This window comes from Rhipicephalus sanguineus, chromosome 2 (assembly GCF_013339695.2).
Source record: "Rhipicephalus sanguineus isolate Rsan-2018 chromosome 2, BIME_Rsan_1.4, whole genome shotgun sequence".
NCBI classification, from domain to species: domain Eukaryota; kingdom Metazoa; phylum Arthropoda; class Arachnida; order Ixodida; family Ixodidae; genus Rhipicephalus; species Rhipicephalus sanguineus.
In genome coordinates, this window is record NC_051177.1 from 188,558,655 (window position 1) to 188,580,730 (window position 22,076).

Here is a 22,076-nt window from a genome sequence, read left to right on the forward strand (position 1 = left end):
AACTTCATACCAAGGTTGTGGCAATGCTCTGGGAAATGAGAATGTTCTGGGTGTTATAGACGCAGAGCATCTCGAATTCAAGCATTATAGACCAATGTGCCGTATTTGCACGATTTTGTTTTTTTGATATAACAGCACCAATACAGCAAGGTAATCACATTTTGTCAACGCACAATATTCATAGTACATCATGAACTTTTCGATTTGTAGCTACAACAGTTACTTTGTGACATCTCATCAAAATCTCATTTTTGCGCAATTCGGAAGCAGCGGTTCTGGTTTAGTCTCTCCCTATACATTTTTGGCAAAGGCACAATTTTTTTTTCGCGACGTTAAGATAGGCGTTGTGGTCCTGTGGACTTGGACAGCAAAAGATATCTTTTTCGGTGAAAATAAATGAGGTCAGCTCACACGCACCATAATATGTCTTTAGGCACCTAATCTTGAAAACACACATGCCATAATATTTACACCCTTTCTAATTTATGACTGGGGATTACAACAAGTGGGTCTATGACGGCTCCTCCAGTGATGACCTCTGAATGAATACAAACATAAAAATCATAGGTAGAGGAAAATATTGGCGAGTCTCAGTCCGAGTGAGCTCTAAGCGCAAGATATATTTCTTGAATGCGTCTGAGTGAGCTCCACCTTTTATTGCCGACCTATGGTCCTATCTACTCATCTTCAGCATTACTATCATCGTTATATCAGCTTACATTTACACTCAAGTCTATTCCCATATACCTCGACGCACTAGCGTTCATGCGCCACCTCAATATTTATTGATTAGAGGCATGAGTTAGGGGGGGCGTGATCTGAACTCATCCCGCACTCTTTCACTGGAAGTTCTTGATAAAAAATATCTCATGTGAGTTGCGTATTTAAAAATGTCCTCTTCGGATTGAAACCACTGATAACTCGTATTTAGAGGTACAAGATCAGAAGGTGTATCGTAGAGCACTGATTATTTGAGATATTAGCATTAAAAATTGGCAATGTGAAAATGTTCGCGAGTTGGTGATGCATAAAGAACCACAGCACAACTACCGAGAGACGAGGACAAGAAGGGCACACAAGGTGCTGAGTGAGTTAAAGAGCACTGAAACCATGATTGAGAATGCTAATTTTACACTAATGGCCACGTGAGTCGACTCACTCAGGCTCGGGTTAACCTGTGAGTCTGAGTCTGAGTAAGTATGGTTGAGGAAAATTTTGGCGAGTCTGAGTTCGTGTGAGCCCTCAGAGCAGAATATATTTCTTGAGTGCATCTGAGTGAGCTCCAATTTTTTTTTTACCAACCTATAGTAAAAACACAGCCCCACACAAGTAGGCTGACACGCTTGATGCTCCGACGGCACTCCTTGGTGCAAGACCTCAAAGGAACCTGCGTCATTTTTTCCAGATGACTCGGGGACCATGCAACGCGCTCACGACCACAAACGACTTAGCGGGGCATGTCAGTCCGGTGATGGGCCCCATTGTCTGAACGCATTGTATGACACAGGCAGTCGAGCACTTCATGCATTGTTAAAAAAAAATGGTGCTGCTGCTTCTGCCTGGTTTCGCCGCCAAACATAACAGCGCACAACTTCAGATTTTTCAAAAGGAACAGAAACGCCCCCACTTTTCTTCGGCTATGGTGCAAAGTGACACAGCGCCGCCTCCGCGTTGTCTGCTTCACATACCAGTGCTGCAAAAGTTTTTCCCTCTCTCTCTCTCTCTCTACCTGATGCCGTTTGGAGCACTGTTCGGGAGGGGCATTGCTGGCGCCTTTCAACGGTGCCCGGTACCAATACACTTATCCATCCTGTTATGCTTCGTGCTGCAGCGGTTGTGATGAATATCCAAACAAGCCCGCCGTACCACACTTGTGGCACCATAGTCGGCGATAAAGATTCACTACGAGATCCAGCCATAAAAGAGCGGTGCACCTACCCTTCGCCTCTGCAAAATGGTAATGGTATGCTAGCATAATGGGAACTAAATGTTTGTTGTTTTTCAGCTGAAATATTCTCGGTTGAACATTGGATCATCTAAAAAATCTACCAGGACATTCAAGTTTCACACTAAAATCAGTGACACAAAGATCTGTAGGGCAAAACTAACAGTCCCAAAGTATGCAAGGGCACATCAAATCCTGGAAAGGAATGAAGGTAATTTAGTGTACATACTACTGTGCATGCGTCTGCTCCAATTTTGCCAGTGAGGGACAGCTTATGGTTCTCCCATAGTAGATTATGTAGTACTATAAGTAGTCTCCCTTTTTTATAAACATTGTAGTCTTAAGTACTCTATGACTATGGACGGGGCATATGTGTAATTCTTAGGTCGTCACCGACTTATAGACTGGCATTAACTGACATGCATACTGAACTAAAAAGTGCAGTCGAAATACAATTTGAGGAGCTATCTTCTCAGTGCACTCTGTGATGCACATTTTATATATTTCATTGAAGAAGGAAGCAAGTTATGAGTAAAGAACAATCATATTTTTTTAAATTTCAGTTATTGTAATGAGAGCATCAATGTTTACTCAAGATTTCCAGAGCGTTGCGATACTGTTATACATGACATCTCCTTGAGCCCTAAAACAACTGAAAACACCAAAATCGGCACAAGTTAAAATGAATGCAACTGTAAATTGTAATCTATGGCAAAAGGTTAACGCTCCTGCCTTAATTGGAAACATTACAATTGGTTATCAAATATTGGTTTTTCCTTTATTTTTCCTTGCGTTCTATGAGGTTCGCAGCAGTGTTTCAGCAGTGCCCTCAATAAAGAAGCACTTAGTGTATATTCGTTTAAATTTCAGATGGAGGGGCACGAGGTATGAGAGAAATCATGCGTAACATGTAGTTGAAAGTCAAAATGCGTGGCCAACTGATGCCTTTGCAGTAAATTATGCGATTCAGAGCGGTTACCTGCATTTTAGTAACAGCGCTGTAATTACACCGTTGGCTTGGAATGAACACAACAGCGATCAAATTTATCAAAAAACGGTAAGAGTAGAGTAACGTTTTGGCCATTTGTTTCGTCAAATAAAACGTGCAAATAAATTCCTGCACGACTATGTTAAGATGTTTGTTAAGGGCCCACTCATTAAGTTTGGGATTTGCAAGTAAACAACTGCCCATTGGAAACATTTTGCCATACACAGTCGAACCCGTTTATAACGAACTTGAAAGTGTTTCGAAAACTGGTCGTTATATCAGTAGTTCGTTGTAAATGGACTCGCCCTCAAAAACATTCACTTAGCGACCAAGCAGCTTTTTTTTTCTGCGCATTTTTATTGAAAAGTGCTAACGTGAACACCTCCGGTGAAAAGTTAGGCCTTTTTGCGTTGTGAAGCCACGCCTGCTGCGTGCGCGAGTGAATTAAACCGCCTATGCAGTGAACCTACACGGTTTGACTGAACTGCAGTACCGCCACGTGGAGCCGATCATCTCTAGTTGCGTGCAGCGCTATCATTGCTGCCATCATTGCTGGGCCGCTTCCAGTATTACGCACATTTGTGCGCCTTTGTGCCTGCCTCACTATGGACCGTGCACGGGTGCGGCGAGTAGCCTGTTCGTTCAGTTACGGTGGCGAAGACAAGCATTTAGCAAGCAACATGCACTCTACGTCTCCGCGATGCTCTGACGACCCTGCACGACAGGCGTGGCAAGCTTGAGTTGTCGCAGAATAAAACACGCAGTATACGCTCGCTGTAAGTGCATCGACGTTTCTCGGTGCCCGTGTCGCTCAACACCAGCGAGCTACTTTTGTTTCTACGAAGCGACGCGCACTTTATCTCACGCAGCGCAACGGTGGCGAACTTGCGAACGGCAGCATCGCGCGCTCGTACTGCTTGTACCGCCGTCCATCCGAATGGTGTACGCCACACGTGCAGCCAAGCCGATAGCCGCAGATGACTGTGATAAGGTTGTCGGCGATTAATCATAATTAATGGCTCGTTCATCGCCGGCCGCCACATCGCCTTCGCCCTCTTCTGATGCTTATCCGCGAAGGAATCGCCGCAATCGCGCGGAAGTCATAATGATTGATCAGCTGGTCTCTGCAGTTACCGAAAAGACGAATCACATTTTGCGGCACATTGTAACGTCAACACAGTGAACTTTTAAGCGCTGAAAAGTTATCACGGCCATTGCTTATTGCATTTTATGGCTTCTTGCGTTCCAAGGCCTAGGTTCATCGTAGGCAGTCGTAGCTGCAGAGAATGGCGCCAGAGAAGGTTGCCACGCGAAAGCTGACTACAAGGCTTCATGCTGCCACCTATTTCTTTCATTTTTTTTATTCGTCACTGCCATTCTGCCACTGAAGAAATGCCAGGAAAGTGAGCGACCTCACTCGCAGCGTCCGAAATCAGCGTGCGGTGCTCGCCGATCTAGGGTCTCTCTTCGTCACGAGTAAACTGGAGAAGGGCATGCGCTCGCGCATGCCTCTCATGCTTTAGAAGGCCTGCTTTAGCTTTTTTTCGCTTCGTATACACCATATTTTTACCGCGATCGTGTCTGAAGTGTTCATTGTAAAAGTAGAAGGGCTTGAAAAATGTTCGCTATATGTGGACGCAATTTCAATGGGTAGCATAGGAAAGTTGTAAGTGCACCGAAATACAGTCGTTATAACCGATAGATCGTTACATCTGGGATTGTTATAAGTGGGTTTGACTGTATATTACATATTTATCTTCACAAGCAACATTTCACTACACGTTTCAGGTTCATCTGGAAGACTTGGGCAACCTTGCAATGTATTCATGTAGTTAACTGAACTTCTATGGCGATACATTATACCCTGTGCTCAAGTTATGTTCTCCTCTGATGTCGTCTATTCAAGCACTTTGCATTGTCATTATGTGACATTAACAAGCCCAAGTTTCAGCAATGGCCGTATACCTTGTTCCAAGGCCGAGGAAGGCACGAGTGCAAACGTTGGAATTCCTGGAGAGCCTGGAAACCAAGGTGAAGTTGTGGAGGACGACCCATTTTCGCAAAGTCTGATGTAACAAACTCGGGCTCAGCCATAGACTCGCGGAACGATTTCTGCAAAGGTACACAAGCAGGAATATGACAAACCCTCGCTTCATGTGAAGAAGTCGCCATACTAAAAAGAAAAGGCTATACAGGTGACATGAGCACACAGTGATATCACTCAATCTTGCTGCCCTATGTGCTTGATGAAACAAAGAAATAATATACTCACAAACGTGATGTCCTTTGGCATGTTTACTTGAGTTGCGACACCACCTACGGTGTAATCACCAAACTGCGTTGTGTCTCCGATGGAGAATGTGTCTGGTCCTTGATGAGCATAAAAGAGATGAGGAAAAGCAAACAGATTAGCAATGTACAGCTAACTAAGGCACACGCTTGCCCCTGCTTAACCTTCGTTCACACAATGGACCAAATTCGGTAGACAAGCCTAACATAACTTAACCGCAACAAGCTGCGCGCCACCAGTCCCTCATCTTGCTTCTTGCGTAATGGTGTGATTAAGTACAGCATCGTAGGTTGCAAGGAAGGTGTTTAAGTGCAGAAATCAAGAATTTGCATCGTTTCTAATGTCGCTCTGATTCTAAGCAATTTATACCTTAGCAAGATTTGCAAATGTTTAAGGATCAAAGTTTTTTGTTACATGAACAACTGCTTGATTTTTTTTTTTTTTTGTAGCGGTGACGACTTTGAATTCGTGGTTACCTCAACGAGAGAACAATTTGAATTACAGTAGAACCTTGGTAATACCATCACAACTCGTATGAATTTCGGGGTGATATGAATTTTTCTGTGGTCCTAGTCATCACCCATTAGCTTTCAATGCAATAGAATATGGTTGTTACGAATTGATTTTTCACCCCACGACGTTTGATACGAATATACACTACCACGCAGGTACGAACAGGTACTGCCCACGCTATGACGAAAGACGCGGCAATCACATGCAGGCATGCGTGCCGTGCTGCCACTAAGAGCGGTGCGTCGTAGCCTCGGAGATTCTGCGTGCGAATCTTGGAAGCCTCAATGCGCCTTTGTGTGCCTTCGCGTTTAGATTACAGATGGTGTTAGCGTCGCGCTCTTTCATTCTTTTTTTTTCTCCAACACGTCGATGCGTTCTGCTGTGCTCAAGGCAGCATTGTTGTACTGTGTTTACACAGTACAACACAGTACACAGTGTATGTCGATGCAAGCCATGTCCAGGGTTGCCTGGTTGAAAAGATAAAAAATAGGCAAAAAATTGGAAAAACAAGCCAAAAAGGGGCAGACTTGAGCCAAGGGCCGTTAAAGTAGCCATGCATGGGTGAAAACCGTTTCCACACTTTTATTTAAATGTTTAAATGGAAAAGCCTTTCGGCAAAAATGTAAATACACAATATGTGCAGCACGAACACTTCAAAATTTTAATTCCTGAGATTTCAGCATAAATCATTGACTTTAGCAATCATTTCATGTAAGAGGACGTTGTGTTTGTGCTGTTGAAAAAAATTACTCTCTTCATGCATCTTGCTCTTGCATGACTTTTCTTGAAATGACTAGAAGTTGCGACAATAAAAATGAGTCTACGGCATGATGAGTGCACTCAAAATCACAGTTGCTGGCATTGAAGCATAAATTGTAGCTAATTTCACAATAATTTCTTCCGTGATGACAAAGCCAGAATCGCAGTCCGTACCTAAGCCTAAGAAATTATACAAGCAGTTTGTCAGATATCCAGAAAGATTGAATGGTGGGCGAATTGGTACGACGTTCCTAAAGAGAGCACTAAAAACAAGGAGACATGAGGCAAAGGCGGCAACAAAGCGCTGTTAGCAAGCAAAGGTGGCAACAAGTGTTGTTAGCAAGCACTTCTGTTGCCGCCTTTGCCTTTTGTCTACTGGTTTTTTGGTGCTCAAATGAAATGTCGGATACCCGATTTCTAATGTCGATGAGTGCAGAGCTCCCTGGATGCGGAGCACTTTCGATTCATGTTCACTGCCAACTGTTTAAATCTGCGTTCAGCAATGGCTGATCTGCAAAATGAGGCCCTATGCAACAGTTCCCGCTGAATCCCAGCCAGGTATCCAAAAGGATTTTGTTTTTGTGTGCGCAAGGCCTGGTTGACTGGCCGATTATAGACATAATAGTTTTTATTATGATCGCCACCACTGACCCTTAGGCCTAATTAGGCCACTAGGCCATCGTTTTCATTACTGTTCATTATCTGCGTAATCAAGTGCCAAATTCAATTTTCGGAGTTGGAAACATGCTTTGAATGCCATGTTTTGGCACCGTATACTCGAACACCAGCGGCTGCAACGTCACCAGATATTGATAATTTTGCTCAAATTGAGGAGACAAGAAAGCAGCCAAAAAGAAGTCAAGTAGCCAAAATGATTTTTCTGCCGCCACCAATCAAAAGAAGTAGCCAAATTGGCACAAAGTAGCCAAACCTGGCAACTCTGGCCATGTCCGCGCAATCAGACATCCTATTAAAGGTGGACGAGGATCGAAAGAATAAGCGGACGGTCTTGGCGAAGGAGCTAGGCTTCGCAACGTAACATGCACGATTGTTGACGGCGTGCACACCTTCTAACTCTGATTTGAACAGGAGACTCCCGAATTTTTAGCAAACCTCCCGATTGTGCGGACACAGCTGTAAATCTGAAAAACATCAACACCACAGCGATAGGAAAATGTAACAACAAAGGAGAATGGTTCGAAATTTTCTGGCTTTTATCTATCGCGTGCCAAAGCGCTCCCTAACTCTTTCGTGACCGCGCCTATAGAATGTGGGTCACCGGTGACCAGGATGCGCCGAATGAGAATTTAAAAGTATGAGTGCTCCTATCAACCAGTCGCACATCTAGCACATTCTGTAAGCACTAATGTTTCATTTCCTGCATAGTTGGTTTTTTTTTTCTCGACCAGCAGCGATTTTTAACAGCAACTCAAAGATAGCGGTCCGCTTGGTTTGTTCGTGAAACTGGCAGACGAAAAGGTAGCAAGAACCTCTGACACTTGTTGTTCCTTAGAGAATTCTGTTGCGTCCGCAGGCTATTTTTCTGCTGTTTCTAGCAGAAGTGACTCCGAGGATGATGTCAAATCATGGAAATATAGTTCGGGCGATCAAAAATCGTAGAAAGAGCTCAGATCGTAGTCGGGTGTTGATTAGTACATTACGCTTTCTGTCACATCAATTTTTAACTTCGATTGAAATGTCGTGAGGATGTTGGCACTATTATATCTTTAAAGGTAAACATATTCGAAAGCAATCTGTTTGGCTGGGTGAAATTATAAGAATAAAAGGACTCTCCAGCCACGTACTGTCTTTCATTTGTTAATTTTAAAGAACTAACCCGTTTCGAGAGCCGTTCGGTGTCTTTTTCAGGGTATGACTGCCCGGTCGGCTCCAAAGCTGGTGCATTTTAGTGTCTCCCTCTCCACCGTCATTCTCCCCGCCGCTCTTGTTAATGGGTTGCCTTCTCCACTGGTTTCGGAGACTGTGTACATACACGCTCGGCAGTGTCCCTGTTGACCAGTTAATATTTCCAGGTGTCGTTTGAAGATGCCAGGATTCTAAGAATTGTCTTTTGGTGTAGCTACCTTCCGTTTTGATGACCTGGGCATCGTCTAAGTTGAGCTTCTCGCTGTGTTCTGCGAGAGCGTTTCGTGCTGCATTGAAGCTACATACGTTGTTTTGGTGTTGCCGTATCCTTTCCAGAAGGTATTTTGTCTCGCTGATGTAAGTGATGCGGCAATCAGTACGGGGAACTTTGTAGACTAGCCCAGGGAACCTTTCTTTTGGCTGCGGAAAGAGTCGCCCAAGTGTTGACATGGATTTGTGTGCCCCCCGAATACCCTCCTTCCCCAATACCCTCGCCAGTTGCTCGCCGATTCCCTGTATGTATAGGCACCGGGCGCAGGGCGAATTTGGACTGGTGGCGCCTCTACTGGTGGAAGCGCCAAACTAATGGCGTGTGGGAGCTGGAAAGGGGCAGGTGCTTGCTGCGGAGACGCGGGGCTGGATGTTGGCTGAGCTTCACTGTGTTCGCGTCGCTTGTGTCCTGCGCTGCCGAAACGTAGGGGTGTGCGAATAGCGAATTTTAGAACCGAATCGAATAGGAATCGAATAATGATGACCACGAATCGGGTGCGAATACAAATCGAATACTGTTCGAATAGTAAGACAACCATTTTCAAAGCAGCTCTAGGCTGGTAAGGTAATAACTTTTAAAACAACCCAAGAATTCCACAACATTTCATTCGAAACAACTATTCACAAGCTTTAACAAAGGAACATTACGATTACTTTTAACAGAGAAAAAATACCGCAATTATTTAACCTGAGGCAAGCGCGTATACAGCAGCAAATATAGAGCCTTCAAAATATTTTGTAACTGCTGGCTGAAATATAGCAGTGACTACAGTTTTCGAGGCGATACTTTGTCAACTGCTTTTAAACAAAACTGATTCATAAATATTAAGCAAGTTTCATGAGTTAATATTATCATGTATGTCATGCTAGTGCACTGATGTCATGTCATGCAGCGGATTGATGACACTGTCGCATCGACGACACTGGAGCCTTAAGCAAAAGCGCCTTCATCCTGTGATCAATAGAGTGTCGATAGTCCCGTAAGTACACGAGCTGCATGCACCTGGATAATTCGGTGACTGAAACAAGAAAAGTTACCCTTCACTGTTCGAACGTCTCATTCCTTCGGGCATTTTTTGTCATTGCTGATTATTCGATAAATATTCGGTATATCGAATATGAACTATTCAATTCGAGTGCCGAATCGAATAGAACGCTATTCGATTCGTTATTCGTAATTTTCGAATATTCGCACACCACTGCCGAAATGCCTCGGGGAACCAAGTCAGAACAGACATGTTGCGCTGTAGGCTGCACAAACAGCTAAGCAAACATTGATAAAGCTGAAGAGTACATCCAGTTCCATCGGTTCCCGTGTGCAATCGCCGTCGACACCGGCCTTGCTCGTGCACCGGCCCCCAATGACGGCCTTCATTGCGTCACGCTACATGAAATACACAGACTGAAGATTACCATAGCTGTTAAAATATTAGGAACGGCGAAGCTTTAAAAAAAACGGGAACAGGAGTGTGCAAATACAACTAGCGCGTGCAATCGGCGAAGCATCGCGTAAAAAAAGACGAAAAGCGAATGCGAGACGTACGCTGTTTTTTTTTTTTTTAATGTTAGCAGATAATGTTAATGTGTAGACAGAATAACAAAGTATTCAGAAAATAGAAAAGGTGCTACTTATATCTGGCTCCACACCACAGCGCAAAATAACTGGCAGTGCCATGGGTGCACTTGCGCTGTCAGGACTCGAATTCCTGCGAGGCGCCCTCCAGACAACAGTGAGGAACAGCGAGGTCAGCAGTTAAAATGCGAAGATGCTTATTTTACAACGTGTCGCCAATCGGGCCTGTCTCATTCGCAGTCCTGGAAGGGAGGAGGCATCGTACCCCTTCTGGTCCGCCTCCTAACGAAAACAAATGCCTAAAAGCACAGCACCCCACAAAGAACCTGACTCGTTTGATTTTCTGACGGCGCTCATCAGTGGTGAGACATGAAAGGGTAACGAGTCATCCTTTCTAGGTGACTTGGCGACCATTAAACTCGCCCATGACCACGAACGACTGCGCGGTAGTCGTATCTGAACGCATGTTTGACAGTCGAACGCTACGTCCATTGTTCAAAAGAACACTGTTGTTGCCGCTTCTCTTTGGCTTGGGCAACAAACAGCAAACGCAATAGCGTACAGCTTCGCATTGTTCAACAAGAAACGCCGCCGCTTCTCTTCGAATACGGTCCCCAACGTAACAGAGCCTACTCCGCGTCATCTGCTTCACATGCCAGTGCTGTCTCTGCCGCCGCTTGTGGCGCTGTTCGGGAGGGGCGCTGCTGGCGCCTTATGACGGCCGCCCGGTGCCTATGGGACCACGTGTGGTAGGCTTGTTTGGCGGAGGCTTCATTGTTGGTGCCACTCTTTGCAGAAATGGGCACGACAGTGGAATACCTCCAGTCATCACGTCGTTGGCATACTCGGCAGATGAAGCTCCTTGTGTACCTATTGTGTAACAATGAAGCCTCCCCCAAACAACCCTACTGCATCGCGGTCCCATACATACAGGGAATCAGCTAGCGACTGGCGAGGGTGTTGGCGAAGGAGGGTTTCCGGGTGGCACACAAACCCATGCCAACACTTGAACCAGTAATGTCCAGCCTAAAAAGGCTACCTGGCCGTGACCTCAGAGTAGTGTTGCGCAATGAAGCGATATGTGTCACAAGGAAAATTGGCGTTTTGGGCATCTTTTTCACAGCGGAAGTAATACAGTGTTTGTGTCAACAAAAATGAGTGAGTGTGGTTGCAAATCCTGTAGAAGCAGTCTTATACCAAAGATGATGGTTCTTGAGAAGTGGTCACAGCCGCAGAGATGGTGAATTTCATTTGCCTGCTGATCTATATGGGCATTGTCGAGCTTCCACGATTACACCTCCCCAAAACAAGTACTACATTCAGAACAAGTCCTAGCAATTGACGAAGTGGAGAAAATACAAAAAGTGCTAAGAGAACAACAAACTTGATGACTGGACAAATGCCACTTGTAATGTCTGTTCAGCCCAGTGGCACAACAACGTTAGAAAAAAATTTTTTCACCTCTCAGAGCTTTCAGACATGGTTCCACCAATTTCGATAATGTCAGACATTGAAATATGAAGACTTTTTGGTAGCTTACAAGTTTAGAATATTTTTATTGTGTGCGGTGAAACCCCGCTTTAGGATGTTTTGGTGCCATGTTTAGTGCTACCTTTTTGTATCTGCTTTTTTTTTCTGCGCTGTTATTTGCATAATTTGATACCATAGCTATGGCTCAAAACAAATTTATTCCTCTTATCAATTATGTTTATTGTACTGCTGTGTTTAAAGAATTTGTAGAGGGAAAAAATATAACTATGTAACCTGATGGAATAATGCAGTTTTCATTGGGCAGAACAAAACATTGTAAATCATACGCTTTTTGAGCTAGATCATTTAAACTTTCCTCTAATATAGAAACATGCTGAGCAAATATCTTGTATACCTCAGATTATTTTTCGATCTTTTTTTCTTTCATGTTGAGGGCATAACATTAAAAATGTTATATTCAATGTTCAATAAATCTAGTTTTTCATAAATATTCTTGCATATTATGCCGTAATATCACTTACCTTCATATTGATATACAGTCGATCCCGGGTATATCGAACTCGGATATATCAAATTATTGGCTATATCGAACAGTTGAGAAATCCCCTTGAATTTCCCATGCAAAAGTATGGGGCTGGTGTGCACGTATATCGAACTCCCGCACAGCGAAACATTCGCTATATCGAACGCTGCCCTGCGCCGAAGCACAGAAAGTGCATTTTTCCTAACAACTATTGATCATTTTTCGGCCGCGTTCTTGTAAGTTCCAACCCCTCGTCGCGCGCAGGTGACGAAATTGCGTTGCTCTAGTTCGTTGCACAGCGCTTGTCAGTTCACCGGTATATTTTACGCACGGTCCGCAGGTTTTAATTCATGGGCTGGTGTTTTTCAAAGAGGCTGATTGCCGAGGGTACCAAAATGAGAATTCGAAGTGACTTGGCAGCCTTGTTGTAACGTTTGCATTCCCTTCCTTGTCTCTTCGCGCACGATGGCATGCGGGCCCGCAAAGCATGGCCTTCGAGATCCGCAACCTCGTGACGTATTTTTAGCATAGAGTTTCTTACAATAATACCTAGAGGGGAATCTGGCGCTAGTGTCTACGCGGGCTCCTTGAGACGCGCTTCAACCACCATGGGAATGACGGGAAGTACAGGCTTCGGATTTGCTTCGGATGGATTAGGTTCTTGAGATTCGCAACGCTTGTTTGCCGAGTGTAAAACAAAGTGATATGAAGTTAATTTCAATTAAAACTTGCTTAATTCTTTTGTATGTAAAACTTATTGCAAAAAGTTTGCGCGACCGTGAGATGGAACTGAAAGCTCAACAAATTCAACCATCAGGGTATGCATTACTCTGCAACTGTGTTCCAGATTTGGCATCACCAAATAATGAATTATTTTTGTACAACACTTGAAAAGAAACACGTTTGTTTTTCCCTCGAAAGTACGCATTATCTATTTATGGAAATAACAGTACTGTATTGAGTGAGAAACACTTAACGTATCGTCTGCTGCGATGCCAGGTGCGTCTGTTCAAGTGATCTGCCTCCAACGCATCTCTCGAGTCAGAGGAGCGCGACGAGCGCGACGGTGCATCTACTTAGCTTCGCCGTCGTTTTGCAGCTCATTTGAACGAGTTTTGGTAAGACGCGCTTATCAAACAAACGTGAACTCGATGCAGTTTGCTGCACTGACATGGGACGCTACATCTGTGCGCAGCGGTGAGTGCACGACGCTTTGCTAAAACTGTCAAATACAACCTGTAAAGCTGCAGCGTCGCAGCAAACCAAGAGATCTAGCGGTCTTCAGCCTCTTTGAACAACAAAGGCGCTGCTTGAATGCTTTGAAACGCACCCCACTACCCACGCCTCGCGAAGAACGAAACTGAAACTGTAGAAAAAGATCCGTAGACAGTTCGCTAGCTAACGCTATCCAATCCGAAGCCTGTACTTCCCATCATTCCCATGGTGGTTGAACGATCGCAGCGCCAGTTTCCTCTCTAGGGTATTGTATGAAACTCTATGATTTTTAGTGTTTTCGGTTTTAAAATGCCGATCTCAGAGGCTACGCTTTTTTTTCGCATTTCTCGCCAAAGTAGCGGCTGCCGTCTGCAAAGCCACAAGTGCCATCGGTATCGCCAACATGTCGACGGTGGAGAAATGTTTCTTCGTGCAGCGTTGTCTCTTGCAGAATGTGTACTTAGCACTTTGTTCTTGATAAATCGTCATTCGGGAGTCGAACTAAGCATTGTCCCGCTCGTAGCGATGAAATGATGACCGGTGCTTGGAACGACGTCAAGTAAAGCACCGTCGCGCACTGTTTCCTCACGGGCCTTGGTGCCAGGTGACGACTTCGGGCGCGTCATGACCGCCGACTACAGCGTACGGTGCGTCAGTGAATTTTGCGACTTCGCGTTTCCGGGCACCGTATCGGATGGGAGCACAGCGAGTGACTTCATCGGTGCAGATAACGACGTAGCTGTTTCTTACTGCATCGATGCCGAGATCATAGCTGACGTTGCCGGTGCTGCGGTAATGGACCCGTGCGGTTTGAAGACGCCAGCCGCCGTTGCAACCGCTAAACCCTTTACCGCGCTATAGAGCTCGCATCATCGTTCAGCGTCGATCACCGCTGTTGTGGCGTAAGGTGCTGAATTTACTTATTTGGAAAGCTTCAATAATATTGACGACGACTTGATGAATTCACGGCGCGCAAGAAGCAAGACAAGTTGACGGACTTCTTTCATGCGAAATAAAGTGCGCTAACTTGCAAAAGAAGTTCTCGCCTTGTTCTTTAGCATATGTGAGCGAATCGTCATGTTCGCGCTTTTTACGATTTCAGAAAACTGTGTCGAGGCCTGCAGTGCTTTAATTAAAGCCTTACATACGCATATTTCGTATTTCGAATTATCGATATATCGAACTATTTCGCGGTCCCCTTCGAGTTCGATATATCCGGGATCGACTGTATAATATTACGCTGTATCTATCAACGAGCACTAACAGACAATAATGCCAAGGAAAGTATAGGAGATGTTATTAGTGGCAAATGTAAGGTAAATGTGAAGAAAGAAAAGTGGACAAAACATTACCTTGCCGCGGGCAGGGACCGAACCTGCGACCTTCGAATAATGCGTCCGATGCTCTACCAACTGAGCTACTGTGGCGGCCATCCCCCCGTCCACTTTATAGGGTATATATGTACATTTAAACGTGGGAGCATCAGTCAGCGCCGCCAGTAGCCATGACGGCGAGTGTGGAACACTCTTTTTCTGCCTGTTGGCGTCACGTAGCACTTGAACTTATTACGAGCTGGCAGCTGACCAATAATCCCTCGCATACTACCTGAAAGCATCAAGTCTGCCAGAACGAGACCCTCGCTATGAATGAAGGAAAGAAGTGTTAATTTTTTAAGGGCTCGTTTTTCTTTGTTATACACAATATTAATGAGCACTAACAGACAATAATGCCAAGGAAAGTACAGGGGATGTTATTAGTGGTAAATGTAAGGTAAATGTGATCTATCAGTAATCTATCATAATATTCATAAAAAATAAATACTAAAACATACAAAATGTGGCCAATTTTCGCCGTAGTACTCAAGTGTCATGCAGAAAAGTATACTAAAATTTGTAAGGGTCTACCAGCTGTCACGGGCAGTGTTGCCAGATGCTTCCAAGCTAACACGCAACTAATCATCACAAAAGAAGCCCAAAAAAATGGCACAACTTTCGCGAAGAAGCCCAAAAGAAGTGGAAATTTAATGAATTACTCCAATTCTGGAAAATATTTTTACTTATAATTAAAAAATGTCACTCAGATACGATGGGGAATTGAAAGAATCACTTTAATTATTTTGTACAGCAAAAACATGCGCAACTATGAAGAAAAGTGGATATTTACTCTTAACATTGTCTCCAGGGTAGTGCTGCACGTTTACCAGTGCATGATTACCTTAACTTGTTGATTCCCCCAACGTACTATTGGCGTCAAATGAAACCCGAACAGTGGCAAGCATTCCCAGTGGTGTAGAGTGCCATCCTGTTATCACCATAGACAGACGCACGCATCCGTTTCAGCAGCACTAGCCATATATGCATGCCTATCCATGGTGATGACTGGACAGCGCGCTACACCACTGTGAATGCTTGCCACTGTTCAGGTTTCATTTGACGCCGATAGTATGTTTGACTTCAACACTCAGCTACTCAAAGCAGTGATGCTACCGAGGACTTCTCATATGCAGCAATTTTTGGAGCAGCAAGATTTCCATTTTGGAGCACTTTGGAGCAGCAAAAATTTTCATGTTGGAGCACTTTGGAGCAGACAACTTTGCATCTGGGAGCACTCTGGAGTAGCAAATTTTACATCCTGGAGTGCACTAGAGAAGCAAATTGCATTAACAATCAAGCATCTGAATAATTATTATGGGGCTCTTATGAAGAGCTAGAAATATTTCAATTCATTGCAAATCTCATGGAAAAAATCATCTCAGGAGAACTCCATACTTCACTCGCTAATAAAAAAATAAGGCTCATACAGTTGGGTGTTCTGGATTAACCTCTTCGATGATAATTTTCAACACTAGCAAATAAACAGAATACCGGATCAATAAAATTGCACTTTATAAAATAACACTCTAAATACATCCATGTGGTTATCAGCAGGCGTGGTAGACAAACGCCTTGACGTATAGCAGTGCTCAATGCCAAAGAGCCACACTGTCCCTAATGCATTCCCCTAAGACAACTCCAAGACAAAAGCCAGGTTCTTTTTCTTCTCGATCGATGTGTTGATCTTCCCCCTCCCTCTCTGCATGCTTTCTACACCGCACACTGATCACGGAAGCAGTGCAGAGCGACGATGTACTGTGATCACGTGACATCACGATATGTGACACCATAATGACATCACAAGTTTTGACGATCTATGACGTGATGACGCCATCACATGATTATTTTTCTATGACGTGATGACGCCATCACATGATTATTTTTTGCATCAATTGACTGACGCCGCTGACGGTCAATTTTCGTGTTTGATGAAGCATCGCTGACGGTCAATTTTCATGTTTGATGAAGCATCTAAGGCTTTTGCAATAATAATGCGTATTGAGTGTTAACAGCCTGGCCGTTAACAACCTGGCCTACATACCAAACTGTCCCCCACCATGTCACCTCTGTGCCGTGCGCGAAACAGCTTCACTTCACAGAGTGGAATGGCTCCTGAATTTTTCTTAAATTTTTATTGTGATAGCAATTATATGGACACTTCCCGCGGGTTTTTGCTGTCACCATCACTGTCACCGTTGCCATAATTTTCCGTATAAAGTCCAAATTGATAACATCACTTATTCTTGCCATGGGTAAAAGCTCACTAGCGCTAGCGACAAACGCGGCTGAAGCGGAGATTAAACGAGCCAGCCGTCTGTCTCCGTCGCACAGAGAACGCATGAGATAACCTCTTCCCGCGTGCGGGCCTGCCGTTGATTTCTCATCAAACAGAGAGGAAACGCCCCGGCCATCTTTCGTAAGGAGCATTAAGGGATGCCAGGGGAGTGGAGGGGAGGGGACCGCATCGCTCGAAGAATGCAGCCGCTTGCGCGCGTGCTATTTCAAGGCATCAGGAGATGGCTCGTAAACTTGCTGTGCCCTCAACGCTTACTTCGCGTTTAGAGAACTCACAGCACGAAAATGCTTTGGTTCCTGGAGCGGCCATATTCCCTTAAATCAGCGTTTTGTTGAGTTATGCGAGATTGGATCCAAAAGAGTTAGCTGCTAGCCTTACTTCGTATAACAATACAATTTCTTGGTATCTCATTTACTGCTGAATGAGATATACCAATTTGTTGGTATCTCATTCAAAACTCACAGCGAAACTGTGTTATTTTAACTGTCAGCTACTGACCCTGAAAAGCAAGGGGCGGACGTGTAACATGGCGTAGCCGCTTCACTGTGGGCCGTCAGCGACGGGCCCACTACTGACAGCTGCGCATAAAAAACACAATTGCGGCTGCTCCGACCACGAGGCATGCTTTTATTAATGAGATGAGATTTTAAAAAAAGCAACACAAAAATTCGAATTGGAACCCTAGCACTCATGAGCTCAAAAGGGCAGGGCCTTTTAGAGGGTATTCACCGCAGAGTGATTACAAACTCGGATGTGCTGGTGGAAGGAATTACGACAAGGCTCTTCTGGATGAAGATCTGCGGATAAAGTATACCTGAGAAAAAATTTCAACGCGTTCGCACCGTTCACGTGCTTTTCCATAGACGCGCGGAAAATTTCGTATTGTTCCATATATCTATTGCTAGCGATCCCTGATTTCGTTCCGCGATGTTCAGAAACGGAAGTGACAGACATTTTAGCGGCACGCGTGTAGTTATTACTGAACGCGGCTTTTCTTACGTGCCGTGCGACGCTTGAAACGAACTATCAGCAGCGTTCCTGGAACAGACGACGTCCGCCGATGAATCGCCACCACACTTTCTCGCTACCAATAGGCGTAGACGTCGTGAGCCTCTGCGCAGAGCGCATCTTGCTTTTGAGCCGACTTGCAGAACAGAAGCTGCGTCGGCATCGTGCATGGCATCGTGGCTTACTCGGGATGCACACGCAAGCTCTATTTATTCAGCAGAATACATAGCTTGCATTGATGTCACCGTGGCCAACATCTTGGGGTACCAGCTCGCTGAGACGCTGCGTGAACTTTTGCTCGAGCACGCAGAGCACGAAACGATGGCAGCTCCCCACCAGATTAGTGCCAGTGCCCCCAAGCTTCTTTCATACCCAAACCTTCGCGTTCCTTTGTGTTCCCCCTTCGCATGGCTGGCGAACAAAAGAAAGCGGGGAGAGCACAAAAGAATGCGGGGACCGAACGACTGGGTGTCCTCCTCTGCACTGACACACTCTAAGGCGATAAAGAAGTCACGGTGGCCGCCATGTTGGGGCCCCTGTGCAGAGAACCTGTCTGTGAAGTCACGTCCAAGCTATGTCTAAATCTTGGTCCGTGGTTGCGACTTTGGCGGCCCCAAGATCAAGCTGCACATGTTCTGAGGCGCCAGCGGTGCGATTGCCAGTGAGAGACTCCCCCAAACCCAAGACATTGGCGCAGTTTGGCGCAATTTTCGTCGATATTATCAGGATGGCGCAGTAAATACAATTTGGCGCACTTTGGCGCAGTTGGCACAGGAGTGGAATCACTGTCAAAGTCATCGACAAACACACTATTAATGAATGACAAACGAGCTATTTGTGAACCTGATGATTACTACAATAACTATATTTGCTGAAAAAATGCAAATAAGCCCAAAAAAACGCGAGAAGCAACTGGAAAATACAAGCGAAATGGCAAAAAAAATAAGCCCAAAACCAGTTATAAGCTGAACTGGCAACTCTGGTCACAGGTCACAACACCTATGGTCAGTGGCGTAAATCCAGAAAAATCACAACGGGGGACACACATCTTGCAATGTCGGCCATTTTGTTGTTTTTTTTATAAATATTCTTTAATTTTAATTATATAAAAATTGAAATCATGCTTCCAAGTAAAGTTTAAAGAAAAAACAAGCATGAGCAGCCATTAGTTTAAGTGTACGTTCCATGACGAAGTTGGTTTTTAAGCGTTAACTCGTAGGTAGCTCTAGCATATTTCCAACTGCGTCATTTAGATTAAACCATGTAATAAAATTGCTAGCACTTTTTTGTGATACCACATAAAGGCACTGTTTTTCTTAAACTTCAGCTCCATTCCCCATTGTGTATACTGTTAGAAATAGCCATGCACAATTTACCCCTGGAATCTTTCTGGTAAAGCATTCTTATGTTCGCCGGTGAGTTTCTCAAAGGGACCGACAACGGCCCAGAACATGAAATGAAATGATTCCACTGATGGAAAGATTGTCCGTCGCATTGACTCAAACCAACCCTGTTTTTTTCGTGAGAGGTGGATTTATATTTTTTATTCTTAATTGAAAGTCACGAAAAATGACCTGTGGCGCCTCTGGCGACAAAAACAGGAACAATGCGATGAACCCAGCCACATGACCCTTGATTGCTGCACGTGGTCGACGATTTTTTTGTTAGTATTCAAATATTGTTCATTTCTTTATATTAAAAGGTATTACTCCATAAAAATGTACATATAGGCCTGTGTTGGTAGTATGCAGTAAAGTGGTGCTGCCTTCGCGTGACGTAATGATCCCATGCTCGTCAGCGCGTCTTGAGCAACTTTTCAGTGTGCTCATGCAACCGTGCACACAGTTTTCAGGTCGCTAAGATTTTGGAGCGACATAGTTTTGCTACCTACACTTCGTCTCAGAAATGACGCGCGCTGCTACTCGGTGCAGCCGTGCATATGCATAGTTACGTTTTCGATTTTTTGGCTTGGCTCATGTATCGAGAGAGTAACGACGCCGGGACAAGCCATCCATGACACAGGCGCAGACAACCTTGGGCGCAGGCGCACACAACGCTGTACAAATACCGGGAAGGTGTATAAAGCCACACATCTCATTGTAACAGCTTGCTATTTTCAAGAATGGTTCGAAAGCTCAAAATAAAGGTGGTTAAGCATAGTTACAGTAACTCCTGCGAAAGCAGAACAACGACAGCTTTCACAAGGGCTAGCGGCATCGCTATCAATTCTCAGCGTTGCTGGAGCAAGCCTCCATGCGTGTTTGGAGCCTTTCAGATCGAAAAATGCTGCTTATAAAATAACTACGTGCTTTTCAGATAAACCACTGCAGCTACAAACGCTACGAAGGGTGAGCTTACTGTCGCGCCGTAAAAAACTGGGTCGAGAAAAATCAGTTGTCGGTCCCTTTAAATCAGTCTGTAAATGATCCTTAGGAATTGCTTTACTGGCCCAATGTGTTCATACAAAATCGTCAAGACTGTTTCAGGGTCCCTTTAAAGGGTAACTGATGGTCTAAGTAACTTTCATTAGCGTATTCTTTCAGGGTCGAGCAACGCTACAATATAACTTGCTGAATCATAGATGTGCAAATTTAATGTTTAATAGACTTCTTAAAAGCGGAGCCAACACTGGAACCACAATTGACTTTAACCCGGCATGACGCCTGTATCATAGGAGAACATATGTAACGTTTATTGCTTTTTATAAAATTAGATAGCCAGCACCGCAACCACAATTTTTGCAGCGACATTACGCCTGCATAAGATCTTTTTCCAAAGCAGTTTTAAGAATGTTGTGGCTCTGGGGCAGAATATGTGACTGCCACACAGAATGCTTGGATTCGATTCCTGCTGGGATCCAGCTTTTATTCTTTGCATTCATCGGGTAAATGCTACTGGAGTCAGTTTTTCTTAACGCTCTCGCATTTAAATTACCAATATCCATTCTCACCGTTCCTGGGTACATATATAAACTGTCAATCACCTGTGGCGCATACCCGCTTACCGTGGCCCATGGTATACGGCTATGTGCCACACGCGTTTGGAGGAAAGGGTTTGATGATGTACGCGACAGGATTTTTGCGTTATTCATGTCATGACCAAAGATTCATATTTGTCAGACCCTCTTACCCTCCCATGCCAATTTTGGTCTTCACCACGTTAAGGAGGCGATCACGAGAGCACCTAGACATATGCGGCTAGATAGATAGATAGATAGATACGTAGATAAAAACGCTCAAAATGCGTGGCGTTTTCTAAGAAATGCTTCGCATTTAAAACTCATAATGCGACTGTGCACCTCTCCACTCTCCCCTTCGCGCCGTCTTGAGTTCCCGTTGCTTTGCATGCACGCTGCTCCTGCTCTGCACGTGTTTTTGTAGGTTTCGTGGGTCGTGAGGCAATCTAAGAAGATCCACGTGACTGAGGACTCCTTTTGTAGCTGCACTAAGGCGAAAGGGCAGCGTCATAGAGCGACATCGTCGTTTTGGAGCGACATAGTTTTGCTACCTACACTTTGTCTCAGAAATGACGCACGCTGCTACTCGGTGTGGCCGCGCATATGCCTAGTGACGTTTTCAATGACTTGGCTTGGCTCATGCATCGAGAGAGTAACGACGCCGGGACAAGCCACCCATGACACAGGCGCAGGCAACCTTGGACGCATGCGCACACAACACGGTACAAACACAGGGAAGGTGTATAATGCCACATCATCTCATTGTAACAGCTTGTTATTGTCAAAAATATAGTTGAAAAGCTATAAATAAAGGTGGTTAAGCATAGTTACAGGAACTCCTGCGAAAGCAGAACAACGATAGGTTTCACAAATCGCAAGAAGGGCCGGCGGCACCGCTATCAATTCTCAGCATTGCTGGAGGACAGGTGCATCCGTGTTTAGAGTATTTCAGATCGAAAAATACTGCTTGTAAAATAACTACGTGCTTTTGGGACTAACCAGCGCAGCTA

At 44.6% G+C, this 22,076-nt stretch overlaps 1 protein-coding gene across 1 annotated transcript in view; it reads right to left on the bottom strand.

Moving 5' to 3' along the window:
- Nucleotides 1–22,076, bottom strand: part of LOC119383932 (ubiquitin-like modifier-activating enzyme 1) — a 233,146-nt gene that overhangs the window by 163,508 nt on the left and 47,562 nt on the right. The window contains exons 8-9 of the mRNA XM_049413008.1: nucleotides 5,206–5,303; nucleotides 4,899–5,045 (exon numbers count right to left, since the gene is read on the bottom strand). Coding sequence (XP_049268965.1) covers nucleotides 4,899–5,045; nucleotides 5,206–5,303 — 245 coding nt within the window. The remainder of the gene's footprint in view (nucleotides 1–4,898; nucleotides 5,046–5,205; nucleotides 5,304–22,076) is intronic.